We start from the raw sequence: 18,447 nt of genomic DNA on the forward strand, positions 1-18,447 counted from the left end.
TGTTATAGATTCGGTGCTCATTATGAAATGATCAGTATGAAATAAAAATCTGGCGATGGGTTTGAAAGGTCAAATATTCATTACTTCATTTCTTTTAATTTTTCTTACTAACATGTACTCAATGCAGATTGATTGTGATGCCTCTGCTTTGAATTAATATTTATTATATACACTTTCACATTCTCAAAGAATCCAAAATAAACCTGCTGGACTGATGACAGTAAGAACTAATCTAATCACAAGGAATCAGGCTTTATCTTCAAATTATTCATTTCTGTACATACAATGTAAAGAAGTCACATTTACTTCTTTCATATAGAAACAGTAAATGGAATAAAATGAAATGCATGACAATTGTAAGAATATAATATAATAATATGACTAAAATATTAACATGAATTGTTAATCATTACTTAGCAAATTATAACTTTCCTATGGAGAAAATAGTACCTTACATATATAATGAATAATATTACACTTGGAGTAATATGGTTGTAAGTTAATTATAGACTACACAGCTGATTTAGTTTCATTTACCTAAGGAGCTGTTCTGACCCTGTTGTAGATTAATTACTTCTTCAGGAACACATTCTCATTTATCATTGTCACTTGCAGCATTATAGCTCTTAGCAAAAGTGTAGGGCTTTTTTTAATGTTAAAAAAATTCCTTAGCTGTGACACATTTTGCAAGTTCAGTCATTAAGAACACATGACAGCTAAACCCAGGTAAGATTAAATTAGCTATGGAACATTAGGAAAGTTCACGTCCCCAAAATTAAATGACTATAAGAAAATCAAAATTCTGTTAAAATCATTCAAGTCATACAAAGACCTCTCTTCTGTATTACATAGCATTTTGAAACTATTCCATGCTTTGAAATGTATGTAGAGAAAAAGTATGGCACAACATGAATTCTTTTGTGCACACTAGGCAGCTTTTTAATATTCTCATTTTCTAAAATTGCTAGAAATATTCAAAAAATAACATGCTTACCTTTATATAGAAAGGTTTTTTTATTTTTGTTTTTAATTTTGATGGAAATTTTATACTATTTGTTTTCTTCTAACACTGAGAATGTTCTTAATTAAATATAAGTAAGAGAAAGAACCAAAAAGTTCTATCTGGAGCTTGGAATAAAGTAGAACATTTATTCATTCATAGCATACTAATCATTTAATATCTACTGAGAACTGCCCTATGATAATGTATGTGCAAAGAGTAGGCATACTTGAATAACTTCTACTCCTGATCTAAAGGTGCTCAGATTCCAGGAAATGAAAAACATGACTATAAAAACAACACGGGAATATGATTAACAGCAAATCAAGATATATGAAAAGTAATACAAGGTACTAAAAACGAGTAGAAAACCTAGTCTAGTAGTCAGGAAAGACTTTTTGATGCTAGAAAGGCTTTAGGTGATGATTCAAAAATGTGACAGAAGCTTATTACTTGCAAATGAGGAAAGAGTGGATACAGTTGGAAGATATTAGAGGAGGAGGGATGAGGGTAGTCAGTTTCATACAGAGTTGATAAAATGAGCAAAGCAACAGAATCAAGAAAAAGCACTTTGAAAACTACTGGGAAGGCAATTCCCAGAAGGAAAATGAGACTGAAGATGAGGTGGGGCCAGAACATGATAAGGAGGTTGGTATTCATCTATTCACAACAGTGGGCCACTGGAGGCATGACTGACAGGGTGGAACATGGATCTGAGCAGTGAATACTGGAGGCATAAAGAACAATGAGGAGACACTGCAAAAGTGAAAATAAGAGATGATAATAGTCTGAGCTACTTAGGGACTAGGAAAAAAAATTAGAGCATAATCAAACATAGAATCAACAGGTTTCCTTGATTAGTTATGGAGATTTGTCAAACTCTGAGAAGAGATCTAGATGGGTGAAATAGAGGATGCTGTCAACTGCACAGACGATGACTCAAACCACAAGGAGGAATGGAGCAACTCAGGTAAGTGTGGAAAGAGCAAATTGCTGATAATCATCAGCAATTAAAGGGCAGATAAACTTAGTAAACACCATGAAAAGTGATAGAAATCCAGTAAGGTGGTCGGAGAATAAATACAAGATTCGAGAAGGTATGGGGTTGAGGATGCCTAAGTAAGTAAGATAAAAATTTCAAGGGGGGGAAAAAAAAAGTATGTCAAAGTAAATGCAGCAAAATACTGAGAAAGATAATGCTATTGGATGGGTAAATTTGAACATCAAGGTGAAAATAGCCAGAAAAGTTTTAGGAAAGTGGTATGATGAGAATAAATAGATAGTAGAGCTGGGTTGCATTTTTCTAGCAAATAGATGATGTAATGGTGACAACTAAAAATAGTTGTTTTAGACATTTAAATTACCTAGGAATAAAGACTTGCTTTCTTTTAAATTTACTTTTTTTCTATTTTCTTCTTTACCCAAATATTTTATACTTATTTAAAAATATTTTTTTAATATTTTATATTTATTTAAATATTTTAAAATAATCATTGTATTTTCTCTTCTTCAGGGATTAGAATTTTTTGTCAATAATCATAACCCATTGTAAACTTTCTTGGGTAATAAAAAATGCAGGAAAAATAACTTGAAAATGTATTTAAGTCTTAAAAAAACTGACTATTTCTCTGGGCAAAAAACTGAAAAAATAACAATCAGCTGCTTAATGAAAGGACAATTTTCACAAATTTATTTATAAAATATAAACAACAATTTTGCTTCAGCCTCTAATTCAGTGTTCTAATTGGAGTTTTAGTTTTGATGCTGAAATAAAATTATAGCATCTATTATTAGTTTTTATATGATGGATCTGTTTTTAAAAAAACTCACTATTTTCTATTTGAAGCTTAATGAATAAATTATTTATCATTCAGTAAAGAAAGTTACTTATTTTTCTAAAAATAATTTATAGAAGAGCATTAATGTGGACTAGTCAATAAAAGAGAAACTATATAATTATAAGAAAATGATTTGAATTAAATTTGCAATGAAATTTTGTAAGTAAAAACAAAGTGCTTTGAGATAAAATTGTCCAGTATTTGAGATTAGTGATCTTTTTGAGATTGACAATTTACTCAAGTAATATAAACCTTTCTAGAGATAACCATTTCAGAAGCGGATATCTTATGAGACGGTATCTGCCAACAAAAAAATATGAAGTAGACTTTCCAAGAATATTTATACCAGTATAGGATTAACGTCATTATAAATTTCTTCTTGTCATAAAATGGGGAAAAAATACATTTCAAAATAATGTCTTTCTACAGTGAGAATTATAGTCTTTGATTAATTTTTTCAATTTCTCAAAAGTATAATCACAGTTCCTCATTTAGGAATCTCATGGCAATTACTAATGTCAGTATAACAACAGAATTGTCTTTAGAACAATAGGATTTGGCCAAATTTAATAAATAAAAAGGTGGTAGCTTAAAAATTATATAGTACTTAAACAGTTAAAGTAGACAAATCAAAGAAAATGAAATTTTGATTATGTTTAAAGCCCAATTTTGTTGACTTCAAGAACCATACAAAAAAAACTCTACATTCTTAACCAGTCTGTGACCATAACTAAATTTCTAGTTATGGTATTTCCTTTGTATTTTCAGTAAAGGCAAAATATGTAATGTAAGAAAGGGCTGAAGACTGAAGGAATTCTTATTGGTAACTATATTGGTAACTATTCCACTAACTTGAAATTTATGGTTATGAGAATTAAGTAGTCATATTTTTCCTACACTGGCGGAATAAGAGGCTCTTAGTGACTGAGTAAGGCTGAAGGGTATTAAATCATTACCATGCAAATAACTATTTGATAGGACATTTGGGTGGTAATATATATGGGGCACTAAAAGTCCACTTGTCTTTGTCAGATTTCTTCTAGACTCAGAGAGTAATACTATAGTGAGCAAAGACCCGTGTCCAATTTCAGAAGTACTAATGTGGATAAGGTTTTCATTTTCATATTGGCTTTCACTTTTTACACAGCGTGTGATACTAATTTGTTTCTGGATATGTTCTATAAAAACTGGAGGACCTTTCCAGAAACCTTTGAAATTCTTATTGCCTTGCTTGTTTCTGCTCACAGTGCTGACTTCTGTGCTGAAGAGTGTCCAAATTGGAACTTACTGGGATGATTAACAGCTGCTACAAAATCAATACTAAATGTAGGGAAAACAGAATTGGGCTAAGATGGTCTTACATGAGCACTATTCTGTGGCTGAATATCATTCGATGTCAGCAAGCCAAATATAATTTATTTTCATGGAAGCATTTCCATGGATATTATCCATGGGCTATTCAGATTCGGCCTCAGAGACCTAGGGGGTGGGGAAGATAATTCATCGGTTTCAATTATGCATAATTATGCATATTCTCAGTTGCAAAGATGATAACTGTTACACTTAGTGAGAAATGGGTTTGCTTAAATCTTTCATTATTTTAACATTTATTACAGTTGAAACACTAAGTCATACTATTATTGCCGCTGCAATCTGCCTCAAAAAGAACCTTAAAATTTGTTCTCCACAAATTAAATTGAAAGTTAATACAGATGTTTGAGCATTTGGTTTTTATACACTGATGCTCTAATTACAGAATGCTACAGTAGTTGCTGACATATGCCCTAAAAATCCTTTATATATATTTTTGTAGGGCTACATACTCTTTATAATAACTTATTATACTCTTTATAATAATATTATAACAACTTTATAATAACAAGATAAATATGCTAACAGTTTAAAAGGAAATAAATTCCCTGAACCATTACTAATTTGAATCTCTTCTAGCCACACTCGAGGTAAGATGCATGTGTGTAATGTGTTACCTCCAATATACTAGAATTCACACTTTTTTCTGGCACACTGTTCATCTTTGTATCCACTATAATGCTTATCCCAGGAATTAGAGTAGGCACTCAATAAGTATTTGTAGAATGAACTAATAAATAAACTCTTCGGTGACTAAAAGCAAATGAGCATGAGGGCACTAAATGACCACGATAACTCAATATTTTAGATTTTTATGCTAATACAAGTATGACATACACCATCAGAAAATGTTAAGGATGTTATTCAACAATGCCATTTATAAATCTCAGTAAATGGCCCATCAAGGTAATATTTCGCTAATCTATTTACCTGGATCCTCCACTAGAAATAACTTCGCATAGGAATACTCCTCTCTCCCTGATATTGCAACATAATACTCTCATTATTTCAACATGGCATGTTGCTTCAGTGACTGATATGTGACAGAGAAGAAAAAAAATTAATGTTTAAAGGGAATTGAAATGATTTTTTTGTGTGTGAGGCTGCTGCCATTAATTTGAATTATATTCTTTGCACATTAAGTATGTAATCTCTCTTCTGTGCTGTTGGAAAAAGTGAATGTTTTGGAACAGGAAACTATCATGGAGTATAGATCCTATAGTTCCCAGATGCGTGGGCTTCCTATCAGCATTTTATCCAAAATTGACTCTCCAGCTCAAATTCACAAGAAAAAAAAAATGAGAAGGCACAATTCGTATTGTTATGGGTTGGGAAAGTTACAGCTATCAACAACAACAAAATATCTGGAAAATAAAACGAATGAGACAGTGATTTTAAGGCTAATACAGAGGGCCTTAAGACCTTTAGGATATATAAAGCCCAATCTCCAAAGGAGAGACAGCCAAATGGAGGGAACAGGTGACATTCCACAGAATTTACCGTGGTCTGGTATAGGCAGTTTAGCACAGATAAATTCTTTATGCAAAACGTATCAAATAATGTAGAATAAAAAATATTTTCCATCCAGCAGTGAAATAAAGACCCTATGCAAGAAGCACACTTTTAGTCACTTTCACAGTACAGTCGTCCCCCCTTATCCATGGAAAATATGTTCCAAGACTCCCAGTGTATGCATGAAACCACAGATAGTACTGAACCTTATACTTAGACTATGTTTTTTTCCTATACATACAGTTTATGGCTTCCCTTTAGCATATCCAAATTCCACTCTTTAACTCTGGGATCATGAAGTAATAAGGGTTACTTGAACACAAGCACTTTAATACCAGATGTTTACTAAGTAACTAATGGGTAGGTGGCTTATACCAGGACAGTCAATCCGATAACTCAGACGTTTACTAAGCTTATACAGAGTAGATACATTGGACTAAGAAATGATTCACATCCCAGGCAAGACAGTGTGAGATTTCATAACACTACTCAGAATGGCACTCTTTAAAACTCATGAATGGTTATCTCTGGAATTTCTCATTTAATATTTTCAGATCATGTTACTCAAACTGTGGAAGGCAAAATCACAGATAAAGGGAGACTACTGTACCCTACATATATCTTTTCTTTCATAATGTGTATTGCTATTTGAAATTCACTTGTTTTTTGTGTCTCACCCCCATGAAAATATACAGTGAATGAGAAATGAAGTTTTGTCTGCCCTATATTCTCCAATACTTATTTTTGTTGTACCAGCCAACATTTAGAAGTATCCATCACATACTGCCTATTCACATAAACAAATAAAATTTTTGTGTAAATGAATAAAAGGAAAAGACACAAGACTACATGGAACAAAAGTCAACAGAACAGTAGCTATAGATTAGTAAAGCCTATCCACTTAAAATGTAATCTAAGCAAATAAAGCTACATCGTCTCTCAAATCATTATTTAAACAATTATATAAGAGGCAGAGATACAGAACAGGTTAAAAGTTAATATTTGAATGAGAATTTAAGCATCATGGTAGTATATTTAGAAGCATTTAAATACATTTGAATAATCCTGTGGAATTTTAAAGATTATCCACGATCCTACCACAGTTCTGAATTACATTAAGGAGAGAAATTTTCATTTCCCTTTCCATATCCAAGTTTATCAGAAGTTAATATTGTTAACATTTGGGTGTATATATATTTGTTGACTTTTTCATATGTTCTTACAGAGGCATATAAAATTATTCCTATTTTACCGCCATCATCGCCCTAACATTTATTAAGGACTAGTGCTAGATATTGTTGTAAGAGCTTTAGGGTTCTCCAACTCAGTCCTCACAATCTCCTTGAGATAGCTTCTATAGTACCACCATTCACAAAAGAACAGGAGAAACAGTGCCTATGTATAGACCATTTGCCTTTGAGATTTAACATTGCAATACTGGGACCTCTCTTCCTGCTGCATATCATTTTAAAATTGATGAACTTTTAGGTTATTCCCAATTATATGTCATTAAACATAATTGATGCATCTCAGGCTTTTATATTATTTATTTCTGTAGAATGGATTCTTAGAAATGGAATTGATGGCTCAAAGGGTATTCACATTTAAAATTTTAAGATACCATCTAATAGAATAATTTACAGGTCCATCATACAATTATGAACATGCTCATTTTTGTATACATTTATTGACATTAGACATTATCAGTCTTTTTATTTTTTTATAATCTGAAAGGCAAACTATGATACCCTATTGCATAATTTTGCAGTTCCTTGTAAATTAATAACCTTAGAAATCTTTTCATCTGGCTATTCACTATAACTCTTTCTCACAGTCTTAGTCTACTTTTCCATTGGATGCTTACTTTTTTTTTTTTATGCCTATAGCACTCGGTCTTCCTAGGTGGTCTCCCATGGATGCTTATTTTTATTAAGAATTCCATATTTTAGTTTATAAACCCCATGTTTATCACTTGTGTTGAATTACTTACTTTGCTTTTTAATTGTTAATGAGGCTTAACATACTTTTTTTTTTTAAACTAAAGTTTATGAAAAGTAATACTAATTTTCTTTTCCTTTATCGGTTCTAGGTTTCCTGTTTACCTCAGACAGGTTTCTCATACCTAAACATTATACTTCTATATTTTCTAATATCTTATAATTGTATTACTTCAATTTACATTTTTAATCTATTTGGTGTATATTTCACATGGATGTGAATAAAAATATAAATTTATTTTTATTCAAATAAGTAATCAATTCTGTCACCTAATTTATTGTGCATTTCATCCTTAACTAATGATTTGAAATTTCAACATCTAACAAATATTAAATTCCCTGCATATCTGTATATTTTTTATCTAATTTAAAATTTGTTCTATTAATCTATTTTTGTACCACCATATTCTATAGTTGCTGTAACTTGGTAGTATTTTGTACATGGCAAGGAATTGACCATTACAGGGCATTAGTTATTTCAAAAACTTATAAAGGCATTTTTGTTCAACTGTAAATTACAATTTATCAAAACAATAATTCTATTATAATTCTCAGTAGCAATGAACTAAACATAAATTACTTTGAGGAAACTTGATCTCTTAATACTATTTAATATTCTCATATAGGAATATGAGATAACTTATTATTCAGGTCTTATTTTATAACTTTGCATAAAATTATTTAGTTTTTGCCATATAGGCTTAGGGTTTTTCTTATTAAATATAAACCTTGGTATTTTATAGTTTTCTGATATTGTTAACTAAATTATATTCATATTAACATATTAATTTATAATTTTATAAATAAAAGCTATGGGGTCATTTTTTTAGTGTATCTATCTGGTATTTGGCACTACATATGTATTGCATGTATATACGATCATCTCACCTTCAAATAATAATAATCTTTTATATGATCTATTCAAATTTTTATATTTAAATTACCTAACTTGTCTAAAAGTGTTAATTGAACTGGTGATATAAATATCCCTGTATGCTTCCTGATTTTATTTGGAATGCTTTTAGTATGCTAGCATTATGAGTTAACTATTGATTTGTAGAAAATATTTACATATTTTTTCATTACTTTTTAATTATAAAAATGGCAGACCTGGTTTTCATTTAAATTAAATAATTATGCTAATATTGACCCATTTCGATTTTCTTGGAATAATGCTACTTGGTCAATAGGTTTTAGTCCTTAAATAAATATAATACTTGAATTTATTTGTTAATTTAGCTGTTCGTAACCATTACATTTACATTCACATGTGTATTTTCTTTTTTGGGTTATGTTTATGAGGTATCAATGTTGAAGTTTGCTAACTATATAAAGTGAATAGAAAAATATTCCATTTCAAAATCTATATTCTGGAATAATTTTATAATATAAGAACTATTTGTGCTGTGAGAGATCTTTGGAAATGACACTAGTTTTAGTAGTTCTTCTACTACATTTTTACTTTTTCCTCTTTGGCTGTATGCTTATAACGGTTCTCAAAGCATGATCCCGGATAAGCAATAATGAGATTGTCTCGGAGGTTGTTAGAATTTTAAATTCTTGGACTCCATGTCAGACTACTGTAATGGAAAGCATGGTTATGAGAATCATCACTCTGCATTTTAACAAGCCCTTCAGGTGACTGTGATATATGCTTAAGTTTGAAAACTACTAGCTTAAATTTGCTACTCCTTTCTCTTCAGCAAATTTCAGCTATTTATATTTTGATTTTTAAAAATTCCATTTCATGTACACGATACTTTGTTGGCATAAAGATCCCAATGGTATAGTCATAATTATTTAATATTTTCCATAGCCCTGGTTATATCTTCAATTGTATTGCCTATGTATTTATTTCTTTCTGTTAAAAAATATTATTGGAGAATGACATCAGTAAGATGACAATGTTACAACCATCATCCACTCCCACAAAACACCTGTTTAACAACCACTCACCCAGGAGAGTACCTTTGTGGGAGTCAGAGAGTTCAGCAGAGAAGTTCTAGCATACCAGTAGTTGGAGCAAAAACTCCAAAAATAGATGCACTCACTGAAGAGGGTCAGATGAATACTTTTCACTTTGCCCGTTTCACCCCTTCCCCAAGGTGGCACAGCTTAGTGTCAAGAGAGACCCCACCTTAGCCTGAGATTTTTCCGACCAAGAGAGGAGGAATATTGTGAGCACTTAGCTTCTCAAGCTTTGCAGGACACGCCCCATAGGCCGCTTCTTTCTGGCCTCACCCAGAATACAGACGGTATCACACAGCTGAGTGGTTAGGAGAAACTGGGAGCAGGTGAGAGAGAGTCAAGGACTCACAGACATAAAGGCTTGGAACTCAATGAAGGGCGGTGGATCCTACAAACCACTTCACGGGCTCCATCAGGAGGCCCGCCCACAAGCTGCTATGGACGCTTCAACTGAAGGCCCTGCTGCAAACTGACCCAAGAGGCCTCCCACGCCCCAATGTTTTGTGTGCCTCACCCCTTCTCCATAGCACCGCCAGCTCCCTGTGCATACTCTCCTGTGTGGGTGAGCAGGCCTTTACTGACACCTTCTGAGCCTTGCAGGCAGCAGGCTCAACTCTGCGGGATTAGAGGGTGACACACAATTTTGAGCATTTCAGGCACTGCCCTAGGCAAAACACACAGGAGGTATTCAGCACCCAACCAGGCTTTGTAGAATCTAAAGAAATACAATGTTGAATTTCATTAACCAAAGTCATCATAATAAAAATAAAAAAAAATAAAAAAATAAAAAAATATATAAAATAAAATAAAATAAAATAAAATAATAAATAAAATAAAATAATAAAATAAAATAAAATAAAAAGAATTACTTCTCACCCTCTACCCATGCTCCCCCACCTCCACGCACCACCAAGAGAGGACAAGAGGCATGGAGTGGGTACATCTATGGAAAAGTTCTGAGAGAGCCTCAGAAAACCTAGCTAAGAGGTTTGTCTACCCAAGGCAGTTAGTGAAGGCTGGAGGGAGTGATTTCTTCAAATGCAAGTCTGTCTGTGATCTTGAAGCAGCCCTGTAACCTGGTTCCAGTATCTCTTAGCAATGATCAGAGACTGGTCTTGCCTGCTCAAGGACCAGAAGGAGACATGCCTATTCATGCCCTTGTAGGAGGCCTGCAGACTTCCGGATTGTGGATGCTGAAGCAGTCCTGTAACTCAGTTCTAGCCTCTTTCTACTACTAATGTCTAGTAAACCTGCACATTTGTATTTCTACATTTTGAAGTTTGCTCTTACTGAATCATTTGTGTTGCTTCCAATGCTGTTTATGCCACTTTTAGTTTATAATAGTATAATTTAATTATATATTAAGTAAATAGAGAAATATGATTACACAAATAAAGTCTATATTTTATATGGAAACAAATAGGTTTTGGAAGATTTGATATAAATGCCATGCTGAAATCACTATGGAATTATATATTCTTTGCTATAGAATTAGATATAACAAATCGTTATAAAAGATTTTTTAAACTACTATAAAAAAAGATTTCATACTCAGGTTGCTTCACAAGTGTCTTTTGAATTTTTACTCCACTTAAAAGAAACTAAAAATGGAAATCATAGATGGTTTCATATGGAATGTGATTTACACAAGATTTTGTAGAACCCCAGTCAGTGACCCACATTCAAAGGAATGACATTAGCTGGGACAGTAAGTGAAGACTGGCCAATTTAATTACAGTCACAGGCGTTAAGATAAAATGAAATATTCAAAGTTGTATGTATCATTTTTATGACCCTTATTTTACCTTTCAATTAATGTCCAACTATCATGTCTGGTAGAAGAGCTCCTGCTGTACTTAAATTGGATGACTTAATTTCTTGATTATAATCGCTGACTCATTTAATTGACTCTCTTAAAAGACAAGCACCGCACCTTGGCTTCCAAGTCTTTAAGACAAGGCAGCAGCCACCTCTGCAACTGCCTTTTTTTGTCATTCACTACCACTTTCTCTCTGCTAGACACACTGATCCAGCAGGTCTTTGAACACACCGAGCTTTCTCCTACCTCACTCTTTTTACATACAGTTACACCTGCTTGGTATGCTCTTTCTATCTCTTTGGTACCCAACTCGCTTCTGTGTATTCCTCAGATTTTTTTTTTTTTTCTTAACTGTGTCTTTTCATAGGCCTTCCCTGACTATGAGATCTAAAGTTACTGTCTCTTATTCTACCTCATGGTAACTGGTTTTCTTTCACAATAGTTAACATAATTTTTTTTTTAAATTTGTATTTGTACATTTGTTTTTTAATGCTTTTCTCTCACACTAAACTCCAAGTTCTAATAATGAGGTAATTTATCTCTTAATTCATTTGTATAACTCTAGGGCCTGACCAAAACAACGACAACAAAAATAGGTACTAAGTTTTTTGTTTGTTTGTTTTGTTTATTAAGCAAATGAAAAAAGAATTAACTATGAGGATAAACTTAATGGTGTATGTGGTCACAATGCAGTGGGCAGTTTTCTTCTTGAGATTTTTGAGATTATCTATATTATCTTAAAGTTCAAAATTAGAATGAAAAGTAGCGCATAGATTTTTTTTTATTAATTTCTATAACTCATGCTTCTAAAGTCCATCTATTCAGCCTCTCATGACAATTCTCTCACTTCACTAAAAGGTAAGCTTACCTATTACAGAGACTTCTATCTTGTTCATTTCCAGTAGTCAAACAAATCTGACATGTAGTAAGTGCTAAATAAATATGCTTTTATTGAAGGACCACCACTGTAGAGGAGCATCTGTTTTCAGAGTTAATTATGATTTCCAGATCATTTGCAATAATTCTGGCTAAAATTGAAAAGTATTACAAAGAAGAAATTAGCAGAAACTGGCTAGTTATTTACCAATTTCCCATTTCTTTTTGGGCAAATGGAATTCCTTTCCCAGCGTCCTTACAATTAGGCACAGTCAAGTGATTAAGCTACGACCAACAAATGACCATCTTCCAAGCATGGCTCATTAAAAAACACCCACTCCAATATTCTACTCTTTTTGTCACTCGGTTGTTGAATAGAGAGGGCTTTACACAGGAGTGAAAGAACAAGATGAAAGGAGCCTGGGTCACTGATTGATCAAGTGGAGCAGAGCCTCTCTTTAAATTTCAACATATGTTGTCCTATCATGTGAGGGAAGAACTAATTTTTAGCTGTTGTCATACCACTAATATTTAGGGGTCGTCTGTGCCAGCAGTTAACACACTCTAATACAAGGGATATATCATAACATATATGAAGATGATATCTATATATTTCTGACCGTTACAAATTTTCTAAAAATTTGAAGCAAGTTTCTATGTAAAGTATAAAGCACTTATAGTTAGTATAAGAATGGCAATAGTTGAAATAATAAAAACTGCACAAATAGTAGTCAAACTTTGAGACCATCTTCTAACTAGTTGATAATTGGGTTCCTACAGATAATATCAAATACAAATTATGTGTCATCTTAAGCTTTCTCATGCTGGTAATAGCAAAATGTTGAAATGTTCTTATCCCTTCAATGTTCCAGCTCCACTACTTATATATTCAGGAATAGTTTGATATAGATGATTTATTTTTCTGATTCACTGACTAGGGCAGAGGAATACAATTTGCTGAGTAGAAGGTGTCCTTGCTGAGGGACGGACAACGCATGAAATCTCTCTATAAGGTCTAGAGTGCTCATGGTGACCCAGGATGTTGAGAGTTTGTATTACTAAGCACAGACAAAATTTCAGAGCAAGATGTTGTCCTCTCTTCACATCCCTATTTCTCACATTACTCAGTGAAAGAGGCTCCAAGTCAAATGAAGTAGGACTCTTTGAGAGAAAACTCAAAATCTATTCTGTTTAGTTAGTTCTGTTCTACCTCAAAATCATAAATATATTCTATTACATGTTATTTTATTAGGTCCTAAACTTTGAATTTCAAATTTAGTACTTTAATACATCTAGTAATTACCTATATAACATAAGGTAGAGTTCTAACAACATTTTCTTCTGCTAGAAAGCTAGTTTTTTGAACACTATCAACTAAGCAATCTGTCATTTCTCTAACGAGTTTTTGCTACCTCTATACTGTTTCAATGTGTCTACCTCTCCGTTGATTCTTTCATCTATTCTTTCATAGCACCATTCTATTATAATTATGCAATCCACTGTTAGCATATTTAATTTGGTAAAACAATTCTCCTTCTCTTTTATTAAAATCAAATTACCTATTTTGTCATATATATTGTGAAATAAGATTTTCAAATCTGTTATAAAATCTAGCTCTAATCTTGATTATAGATTAAATATATAAATTAGTTTGCATATTATGTTAACCTATCCCATCTAAAAATAAAAAATATCTCCATTTATTCTGATATTTTATGTCTTTGTAGATAGTTTTAACATTTTCAATATGTAGGTCTTATATATTGTTTTATTAATTCTTAGATGCTTTTAATTTTTGTTGTTTTTATAAATTCATTGATCATTACTGATATATTACCATATTTAGTCCTCGTATATTTTCAGTTGAAATATTACTTTTTGTATTTATGGGTTTCTTTTTGTCTTTTTAACTCTATATGGTTTATTTGAATTTTTTTTACAATTGTAAAATTAATTTTCAATACATCTGATTAACATTTTTCAATAATCCAGCTTTTGGTTTCACTAACATTCTCTATTTTGTTGTTACTCTTTGTTGTTATTTCCTGCTTTATTTTGATTACAGCTTTCTTTCTCATTTCTTTGGGTTTTTGTTGTTTCTCCTTTTCAACATGTTGAGTTTTGTATTTAATATTTCTGTTTATTGATATCAGGGTTTTTCAACTTCAGCACTATTGACATTTTGAGCTGTCTAATTCTTATTTGTTTTGGGAGTTGTTCTATGCACTGGGATTGTTTAGTAGCATCCCTAACCCCTCCCTATCCATTAATTGCGAGTAGCATCCCTAACCCCTCCCTATCCATTAATTGCGAGTAGCAATATTCTCTCAATCATGACCTTCAAATATGTCTCCAAAAATTGTCAAATGTCTCCTGTGGTGGAGAGAAATTATTCTCTATGGAGGACCACACAGAAATTTGGAAATTGACCAAAGGCATACAACCAGTTAGGGAGTGTTAATTCAAGAATAACTACTGAACTTCAGATAAGAACAGTGATAATCTGTGATGTTTCAGCCTTGGGCTCCCCCTTACCCTCCAACTCCATCAGTACTGTAGTTCTACCAGGGTGAGGCAATCTACGAAAACAAGCAACTTTACTATCCCTGGAGCTGACTGTAATTGGAATAGAAGCAAGAAAAAAATTCATGGCTCAGAGAGCTATCTAAAACAGTAGTGATCTCTGTGGCAAATGGATAAGGAAATCCAGTGTCAGAGCTCACAAACAACTAATGAGTCAAGCAGCCATTAATTCAGTAGATCATGGAATGAGACAGCCATAATAGATCTTGATAAATTTCCACATATCCCTGGCTGTCTGAAAGGCCATATGCATGTGTAAGGCTGTACACATGTTTAGAAAAGAAGACCTTATGATTTACACATCTTTGACTAAATAAGGGGACTTGTACATGAACAGAAGAGACAAAATAAAGGCCAGCAGATATTAAAAGCTGAATAAAAGCAGATATTAAAATATTAATAATTGCCTGAAGCATGTACGTGTTCCTCAGTGAACACAGATCCAATGGCAAAAGGATGAAGACTTCCTGCCTAAATGTGTTTGAGCACAACTCTGGTCAATCAGGCTGACACAAGGGTGATCCCTAGGAAGCCAGGATTAAAATAAAAACAAAAATTAAAAAGAATAAAACTGAAAACTGAGGCATCATTACCCATAACACCACAGAGGAGAAAGGCTCCACATAATAGGTCCAGGTAAGTCACTAAACAAACACAGGAACAACCATAACCTCTATGTGAGGATCTGAACACCAAGTTGTTAAATATATTATATAAAACTTCTAGCTTCCAACTAAAAATTATCAGATATGCAGAAGAATAGGAAAAATGTGACATATACTTTGTAAAAAATAATGTCTTTGATGGAGCCCAACTGTTATCAAACTCTCTGATAGTTTCCGGATGTTGGACTTACCAGACAAGTACTTCAGAACAGCTACTATAAACATGTCCAAAAAAAACTAAAGTAAACCATGTTTAAAGAATAAAGAAAAGCATAACAATAATGACTCTTGAGATAGAAAATACTGATTAAAGATATAGAAATTATAAAAAGAGAATCAAATGGAAATTCTGGAGTTAAAAAATACAGTAACCAAAACAAAAAATTCACTAAAAGGACTCAAAATAGTGGCATTATTCATAATATTCAAAGACTAGAAACACTTTAAATGTTAATCAACTGATGAATGGAAAATATGATATATTCCTATAATGTGCTACTACTCAGCAATAAAAAATAATACAGTATTTTTGTAGTTCATATGGGTGTAGCTCAAAAACATGTGAAGCGTAAGATGCCAGATGTAAAAGGCTATATACTGTATAATTTCTTTTACAGGAAATATTCATAAAAGGCAAATCTTGGAGAAAGATTAGATATCGCTTGGAGCTGGAAACAGGAGCAGGAATTAACTATAAATTGGCATGAAGTTCTTATTTTGATGAAAATGCTCTAAAATTGGATATTTTTAAAATCATTAAAAATTCACTTGAAATGAGTGAATTAAGTTGTGTCTGTTATATGACAATAAAGCCATTAAAATGTTATTCACATTCATATCAAATATAAATAGGAGGACTTTTATGGATCAAAATCCCTTATATTTTTCTTGTAAATAACAGTAATTGATATAGTATTAGCAATGATTGTCCATTAAACCTTCATTATGCACCATTATTTGAGGCTCTTTAAATGTATAATCACATTATTTGTAATTATGAGAGAGAAAATAACCATCATGATACAGATAAATTAATGGACACTCAGAATAAAAAAAGTTGCTAAAGGACTCTTATCTAAGTAGTTTGACTCCTAAGTTCATAAACTCAACCAATGCTTTTTATAGTCTACTAGTGTTGTATGTCGGTGCATGGATACGTGGGTGTGTGTATGTGTGTATGCAAACGTGCATGCACATGAGAGAATACAGTAAGACATAATATTGAGTGAAATATTAAATAGAATGAAATTCTGCAGATAATATACATTCTTTGGTTTTATATATATATATTACATATATATAAAATCACTTTTATAATTCTTAAGGATTAAAATTATAATAATTCAATTGTCAAATGATATTTTACTTTCAGTCTAAAATTTTCAAAAAATTAAGTGAAAGAGTAGCCTTTTGACTTATTAACCATGTGAGAATAGTAGCAGCATTTTTCTTAGACTTCAGACTGATCTATAAATTTAAACATAATGTCTATATGTAAAAACCTAGTAGAATATAATGATATTATAATAAAGATCTCAAAATAAGGTCAATTTGATGCACTGTTTTCACATTTTCACTAATGTGGAACTTTAGCTTATACTCTAATACTTGTAACTAATCCATTATCATAAACCATTCTAACATTTGCTTTGTAACACAAATAGTCAAACCAATTACATAAAAACATTGTTTCTTCCTTTGTTTAACACATGAAACATTTATTTATTGCTGGTACTCTAACTTTAAATAAATTCATAAGCTTTATTAAGCCCATTAGAAGAAGTGTTTTGCTGACACTAAGATAAATTATTTATAATCAGTTAATCTTCATAGTGTAAGAGTTAACAGAGTGATTATCCAGGATTGGTTAAAAAAAAAAAAAAAAGTTGAAAATCTTACCACGCCAATGGAAAAGTAATTATTGATGATACTGTAAGGCACTGGGTCTCCTTTCTCATCTTTGTCATTAGGTATGACTTCAAACTTCCACCTGTCCAGCATGATTTCTGTGCTGTTTTCAATGTCTTTTAGGATTTTCATCAAATTCTCACCTTCATAACCTAATGAAAAAAAAAAAAACTATCTTGAGAAAAAATATGACCAAATATAAAAGCTGTATTTACATGAGTTTGAGTTTGCGTATGACTGTGTATCATTCTATAGCTAAATAATGCATTTTAAAGCAAATTCTAAATAAGAATCAACTATAATCTTATTTTATTCATACTAATATTTTTAGCTTTAATTTGCAAATCATATTTCTCTTCTGTGGTTTAAATTTTCAGAGTAGTCAATTGCCAAATGAACATCTCCACTGCAAATTCCCACAAAACTTCATATCAACATATTCAAAACGAAATTAATTATCTGCTTTCTCCTGTGAACTCTCTCTCGTAAAAGAAACAACCTCTACCCAGTTGCTGAGGTAAAAATCCTGGATGCTATTTTAGACTCGTCTCTTTCCATCACCCCCTTATCCTCGCATTTTCCCTTCTAGTTATACAGAACTTTTAATTTAAGCAGAAGGTCCTTCACTGTTTAACTTTTTTCCCTATCATGTCTTATTCTGTCTATACACAGCATCCCCTTTCTTTTGGCTGGCTTGCTTCTACTCCCTCTTCGGGTTATATGTTTGATAGCACTTATTTCTGGAAGCCACCCTTTCAAATTAGTTGATTTTATGCAGTTTCACAGAACATAGCTCTCAAAACTAGCCCTATCATAAAACAACCACACTGCATACAGTTATTTGCATCATTCTCACTACAAGTTCTTTTCACCAGGTCTGCCCTAGAGTAAATGCTCAGCAAGTCCACTT

At 32.2% G+C, this 18,447-nt stretch overlaps 1 protein-coding gene across 7 annotated transcripts in view; it reads right to left on the reverse strand.

The window, feature by feature from the left end:
• Positions 1–18,447, reverse strand: part of DGKB (diacylglycerol kinase beta) — a 581,858-nt gene that overhangs the window by 310,378 nt on the left and 253,033 nt on the right. For all 7 annotated transcript variants that reach the window (XM_039862429.1, XM_039862425.1, XM_039862430.1 and 4 more), the window contains one exon: positions 17,529–17,689. In XM_039862429.1, coding sequence (XP_039718363.1) covers positions 17,529–17,689 — 161 coding nt within the window. The remainder of the gene's footprint in view (positions 1–17,528; positions 17,690–18,447) is intronic.

The sequence above is a fragment of the Pteropus medius genome, unplaced genomic scaffold (assembly GCF_902729225.1).
Source record: "Pteropus medius unplaced genomic scaffold, Ma_sr-lr_union100, whole genome shotgun sequence".
Lineage (NCBI taxonomy): Eukaryota > Metazoa > Chordata > Mammalia > Chiroptera > Pteropodidae > Pteropus > Pteropus medius.